The 6,850-nt window shown below is 62.1% G+C and overlaps 1 protein-coding gene across 1 annotated transcript; it reads right to left on the bottom strand.

The window, feature by feature from the left end:
• Nucleotides 1-2,916: 2,916 nt before the first annotated feature.
• On the bottom strand, nucleotides 2,917-6,508 carry LOC311512128 (hyaluronan synthase 1-like; the record flags this gene model as incomplete). The annotated part of the gene is given in 5 exon segments (XM_084613198.1): nucleotides 2,917-3,592; nucleotides 4,142-4,274; nucleotides 4,798-5,023; nucleotides 5,814-6,472; nucleotides 6,475-6,508. Coding segments are annotated over 5 exon segments (1,728 nt in total).
• Between the last annotated feature and the right edge of the window lie 342 nt (nucleotides 6,509-6,850).

Here is a 6,850-nt window from a genome sequence, read left to right as displayed (position 1 = left end):
GAGCTGACAGCCACGGTGTAAGTGACGCCGGGTCTACACGGACGCAAGGTCACCCGCGCAACCCCCAGTTGCGATGTCACTGGGGTAGGGCACGTCCGTCGGCGGGCGCACGGCAGGGGTGTGGACGCGGACACAGTTAGGTCCCCCTGAGCTGCCTCACGTTGACCTAAGTCTGTCGTGCAGACCAGGAGGAGCAGGGAGCGTGGGGAGCAGGATCAGCCCCGTTTAGCAGCGCGGGGCCGGGGCCGGCAGTTGGCTGTAGTGTCACCCCAGGGGTAGCCCCTCGCTCTCCCGTGGAGACACGGCCTGGGCGATTCATAAGATGAGCACGGGATGCCGGCCGCGATGCCCCAGTGCGGCACTAGGGGGCGCTGTGCTGCAGGGAGCAAGGTCAGACTCCTGTATAGACAGCCCCTGCGCCCCACCCCAGACGTGGGTGCAACTCAGCACCGGGCCAGGGGTCCATGTATAAAGTGAAGGCTTATCAATAATCATCCAAATTAAAACAAGGTAAGTTAATGACAAGGGTCGATAAGACAGATTTTTCAAAAAAATACATTTTATTTGCCACAGTTCATAAAATAAACCCAGTAAAAATCTCTCCTGTTAAATGGCTCTTTGTAATTATTCCAGACAAATAAATAGACTATGTTCCTTCATTTCCCTGCTGGAAAGGGGCCTCCTCTCGCCCTCACGATCTGTAAAGTTTATTGAGGTGAAAGGATCCACCCAGCAAGGGCAGCGAATTTCCCCTCCTTCATCCCCAAACTCAGAATCTGGAGTGGGATCTTTTCAGTGCGAGCAAACGGCGACAGGATGTAAAGTTGGCAGCATTTGTCAGCTTGGAATGGCCAAACTGCACAGTGCAGGTAAGAACCTACTACCGCTGTGAAGGGAGATCCTCCCGAAGCGCTCAGGCATTACTGATTTGGAAGAGGTGAGGTTTGTCCAGTGAGCGTGGCCATTCAGCAGACGTAACGGCATCCGCAACACAAAGTCCAGCAATGACGGGATCCTCCCCAGAGACGGATGAATCTCAGTGGTGGGCGAGGGATCCCTGTGTAACCAGCCGCCCCACCCCAGAGGTGGCTGCATCTCAGTGCCATACTGGATGAACAGCTCCTGCACCCCGCAACAGAAACAGTGACGCCTCAACGCCTGGCAAAAGATTCCCTGTGTAAACAGCCCCCGGGCCCCACCCCAGAGGCAGCTGGATCTCAACCCTGGTTTAAGACAGTCCCAGCAGAGACGTGCGGGTGTGGGAGTTGCAGAGAATGAGATTAATAAATAAAACGAGATCAGACAATTGCTTGGAGCTGGACATTAACTCGGTACTAGGGGAAAGACGGAAGTTTCTGAGCTACTGTGTCTTGGGGCTGACAGAGCTACGGGGCTGATGGGGTGTGAAAATCTATGCCCCCCCCACCACCCCACTGAGCGCTGAAGAGATGCCCAGCGGCCAGTGGAAGAAGGCGTCAGCCAGCAGACCTAGCGCCATGCAGGGGCGTGGGGGGAGGGGAGTGTCCTACCCCGAGGGAAACCCCCCCATCCCGTGCTGCTGTCGGCTGCGTCTATGCTACGGGGTGAGGCTGGTTCCGGCCCTGGAGCTATGCCACTGTAGTCCCTGCAAACATGGCCTCAGTGATGAGAGAACCCAGGAGTCCTGACGCCCAGCCTCCCGGCTCTAACCACTAGACAAGTGGTTCTCAGAATTTTGTATTGGTGACCCCTTTCACACAGGAAGCCTCGGAGAGTGACCTCCTCCCCCCTTATAAATTAAAAATACATTTTTTATATTCAACACTATTACAGAGGCTGGCGGCGAAGCAGGGTTTGGGGTGGAGGCTGACAGCTCGTGAACCCCACATAATAACCTGTGACCCGCTGAGGGGTCATGACCCCCTGTTTGAGACTCATAGAATCAGAATATCAGGGTTGGAAGGGACCTCAGGAGGTATCTAGTCCAACCCCCCGCTCAAAGCAGGACCAACCCCAACTAAATCATCCCAGCCAGGGCTTTGTCAAGCCTGACCTTAAAAACTTCTAAGGAAGGAGATTCCACCACCTCCCTAGGGAACCCATTCCAGGGCTTCACCACCCTCCCTCTGAAATAGTGTTTCCTAATAGCCAACCTAAACCTCCCCCACTGCAACTTGAGACCATTACTCCTCGTTCTGTCATCTGCCACCACTGAGAACAGCCGAGCTCCATCCTCTTTGGAACCCCCCGCAGGTGGTTGAAGGCTGCTATCAAATCCCCCCTCACTCTTCTCTTCTGCAGACTAAACAATCCCAGTTCCCTCAGCCTCTCCTCGTAAAGCATCTGCCCCAGCCCCCTAATCATTTTCAGTGCCCTCCGCGGGACTCTCTCCAATTTGTCCACATCCCTTCTGTAGTGGGGGGCCCAAAACTGGACCCAGTACTCCAGATGTGGCCTCACCAATGCCGAATAGAGGGGACTAATCACTTCCCTTGATCTGCTGGCAACGCTCCTACTAATACAGCCCAATGTGCCGTTGGCCTTCTTGGCAACAAGGCCAACCTGCTGACTCATAGCCAGCGTCTCGTCTACTGTAATCCAGCTCTCTGCACCAGACCCCATTCCCCTGTGAGAGTCAGGGATAGAATCCAGGAGTCGGGGCTCCAAGCCCCCTGCTCCAGCCACTAGACCTTACTTCCCCCTCAGAGCTGCGGAGAGAACCCAGGAGTCCTGGCTCCCACAACCCCTGTGCTCTAACCACTAGTCCCCACTCCCCTCCCAGAGCAGGGAATGGAACCCAGGAGTCCTGGCACCCTCGCTCCCCTCTCTCCCCACTAGCCATCACTTCCCTGTCTAATCCGGCCTTCCAGCTTCCCCACAGCCAGGCCGGGGGGGTGAGGTAGGAAGAGAATAACAAGGAACCCTGGTGTCCGGGCCTCACACCTGGACTGTGTAGTGGTCGGCCCGCTTCCGGCAGCACCGCCGGATCCACACCCAGTACAGCAGCACCATGCCGGCCCAGTAGCCCAGGTAGACGCCCACCCCGATGACCAGGTATCTCAGCTCGGCCTGCTTGACCAGGCTGGTCCATTTGGCCAGGGCCTCTTGGTAGATGGTGTAGCCCAGCCCCGCCAGCAGCAGGAACCCCCAGATGGAGACGGGCAGCAGGGGCATCAAGTTGCCCACCATCTTCTTCCTCCCGGAGGTGCCCCAGCTGCTCTTGTTCATGGTGACGATGGCGAAGTACTTGGCCGGCAGGAGGCCGCCCATGTAGAGCAGGGCGTAGAGGCTCATGAAGAGCATGCGGGGGCTGCCCCGCAGCCAGCAGGCGTAGAGCGCCTTGATGCAGGCCACCAGCTGGACGCAGAGCAGGACCCACAGCACGTCCCACAGGCTGCCGCCGTAGAAGAGGCGCAGGACAGTGGCCGTCACGAAGAAGGGGAAGACGCCGGCCACCACGGCCTCGTAGGTCATCCACAGGTGATGCCGGTGCCACCAGAGGGCGTTGTAGAGCCACTCGCGGAAGTAGGACTTGGTCCAGCGGGTCTGCTGGGCCAGCCAGCGCAGGAACTGGGCGGGGGTCTCTGAGTAGCAGCGGGAGCGGGCCGTGTACCTGCAGGGGGGCGGGCGGGGGGCTTAGCTAATGCAGAGCTGAGGCTGGAACCCAGGAGGCCTGACTCCCAGCCCCCCTGCTCTAACCGCTAGCCCCACTCCCCTCCCAGAGCCAGAAATAGAACCCAGGCGTCCTGGCTCCCAACCCCCTGCACTAACCGCTAGCCCCCACTCCCCTCCCAGAACTGGGAAGAGAACCCAGGAGTCCTGACTCCCAGCCCCCCTGCTCTAACCGCTAGCCCCACTCCCCTCCCAGAGCCGGAAATAGAACCCAGGAGTCCTGGCTCCCAACCCCCTGCTCTAACCGCTAGCCCCCACTCCCCTCCCAGAGCCGGAAATAGAACCCAGGCGTCCTGGCTCCCAACCCCCTGCTCTAACCACTAGCCCCCGCTCCCCTCCCAGAGCCAGGGAGAGAACCCAGGAGTCCTGGCTCCCATTCCCCCCGCTCTAACCGCTACCCCCCACTCTGCTCCCAGAGCCCGTGAGAGAACCCAGGAGTCCGGGCCCCCAGCCCCCAGGAGGGCCGGGCCCAGCTGGGCCGTGCACTCACTTGGTGGCGTAGCCCATGCTCAGCATGCGGTTGGTGAGGTGCCGGTCGTCGCCGAAGGTGCAGTGGGTGCCCAGGAATTTCTGGTTGTACCAGGACTCCAGGAACTGCTGCAAGAGGTCGTTCCGGTACAGGCCTGCAGGGGGCAGCAGGCAGCGCAGGGTCAGCAAAGCCGGAATTCCCAGCGGTCCCTTCCCGGCCCCTCCTCAAGCCGGGATAGAGCCCCCTGCTCTAGCCACTGGACCCCAGAGACGGGGAGACCCCAGGAGCCCTGACACCCAGCCCCCCTGCTCTAGCCACTAGACCCCACTCCCCTCCCAGAGACGGGGAGACCCCAGGAGCCCTGGCTCCCAACCCCCCTGCTCTAGCCACTAGACCCCACTCCCCTCCCAGAGACGGGGAGACCCCAGGAGCCCTGACACCCAGCCCCCCTGCTCTAGCCACTAGACCCCACTCCCCTCCCAGAGACGGGGAGACCCCAGGAGCCCTGACACCCAGCCCCCCTGCTCTAGCCAACAGACCCCACTCCCCTCCCAGTGCTGGGGAGAGAACCCAGGAGCCCTGGCTCCCAACCCCCTGCTCAGCCCCTCCGCTCTATCCACTAGCCCCCCCCTTCCTTCCCAGAGCGTGGGAGAACCCAGGCGTCCTGGCAGGCTCACCCAGGGGCCCGCTGATGCAGGAGACGCAGTCGAAGTAGGACTGGCAGGCGCGCTCCACGTTGAAGGCCATCCAGTAGCGCAGGCTGCTCATGAAGCTGATGAAGGAGTCGGAGACGTTCAGGATCCGCACGTCGCCCCCCACGGCTCCGTAGCGCTTGTTGGCCTCCAGCACCTTCACCATCTCCACCGTGGCGCTGGGGTCCAGCTTGGTGTCTGAGTCACACACCTGGGGGCGGCCGAGGAGGGGGTGTTACTTGCGGAGACCCCCAGGGGGAGCTGTGCTGAGCCCTATGCCCAGTGCATCACTAGGGGGCGCTGTGCTGCAGGGGGCAGGCTGGGGACTCTCCCCTGGCCGTCAGGACTGTCCCGATGCCCCAGGGCGGCGCTAGGGGGCGCTGTGCTGCAGGGGGCGGGGTGGGGGGCTCTCCCCTGGCCGTCAGGACTGTCCTGATGCCCCAGGGCGGCGCTAGGGGGCGCTGTGCTGCAGGGGGCGGGGTGGGGGGCTCTCCCCTGGCCGTCAGGACTGTCCTGATGCCCCAGGGCGGTGCTAGGGGGCGCTGTGCTGCAGGGGGCACGGTGGGGGGCTCTCCCCTGGCAGTCAGGACTGTCCCGATGCCCCAGGGCGGCGCTAGGGGGTGCTGTGCTGCAGGGGGCACGGTGGGGGGCTCTCCCCTGGCAGTCAGGACTGGCCCGATGCCTCAGGGCGGCGCTAGGGGGCGCTGTGCTGCAGGGGGCAGGGTGGGGGGCTCTCCCCTGGCAGTCAGGACTGGCCCGATGCCTCAGGGCGGCGCTAGGGGGCGCTGTGCTGCAGGGGGCAGGGTGGGGGGCTCTCCCCTGGCAGTCAGGACTGTCCCGATGCCCCAGGGCGGCCCTAGGGGGCGCTGTGCTGCACGGGGTGGGGACAGGCCTCTCCCCTGGCAGGCAGGGCAGGCCCTCATGCCCAGAACGGCAGTAGGGGGCGCTGTGCTGTGCTGGGGGCTGGGGTGGGGGGAGGGTAGCCAGCTGGTTGCTCCTACCTGGATATAGTCCACCGAGTTGCCCAGCGCTCTGAAGGCCGTGTACATCACCTCCCGCTTCCCGCCCCATCGCTGCATGATGCAGACGCATCGCCTGGAGCGGATCAACTCCTCCACCGCCAGCTGGCCCGGGTCCACCATCTCCACCTCGGTGTAGGGCCCAGGCTCCTCCCCTCCTGCCCCCTGGGAGCCGCCGCCCCCCTCCTCGCCCTCCCGCGGGGGCAGCCGGTGGTAGTTGTTCTCCCAGACGTAGGTGCCCACGTCCTCGCCGGCGAAGACCTCCTGGAACATGTCCATCATGTAGCGGTCGTCGGGGCTGTTGCCGTCGATCACCATGAGGATCTGCAGCTTCTCTGGGGGGTACAGGGTGGCCCGCACCGACTCCAGGCACTGCCGGAGATAGGAGGGGTCTTCTTGGTAGGCCGAGATGGTCAACGCCACCGTCTTGGTGTAGCTACAGGCCAACGACTCCCTCCTCATCCGCCGGTGCTCCAGAGAGGCGAAGAAGCTCTGGATGACCAGGTGGGCGGCGAGGAAGACTCCATAGAGGCCGAAGGCCATGATCCGATACTGGTCGGCCACCAGCTGGATCCCAGCGACGTAAGCCCATGTCAGGACCCCCAAGATGAGCAGGGCAAAGGCGACAGTGAGGATGCGGTGGAGATGAGGTATTTAGGTGCTTTTCTGGGGTCCATCTCTGCAAGGGATGGGCACGGGGTGAGATGCGGTTGGGTGGGTGTGGACTTGACCCCCCCAGGTCTCAGCAATAGTGGGGATTGACCGCCTGGGGCTGCCCAAATTGACAGGAGCTCTGGGGTAGGGCCACAAAGATGATTAAACCGGGCTGGGAAGGAGGCGTTGTTGGGATGACGGCAACTGGCACCTGAAAAGGTCCGTTTGAATAAATAAATGACCCACACAGATCACGACACTCCTCCTGTCACCACCAGGGAGGGAACCCCGGAGTCCTGGCTTCTGGCCCCGTCTGCTGTGACCCACCAGAGTTGATTCCTCTCCAAGAGCTGGGGATAGAACCC

This window comes from Lepidochelys olivacea (assembly GCF_965140295.1).
Source record: "Lepidochelys olivacea isolate rLepOli2 genome assembly, chromosome: 24".
In the NCBI taxonomy this organism is placed as follows: Eukaryota; Metazoa; Chordata; order Testudines; family Cheloniidae; genus Lepidochelys; species Lepidochelys olivacea.
Note: the sequence above shows the minus strand (reverse complement) of the source record. Positions and strands in the feature narration are given on the sequence as shown.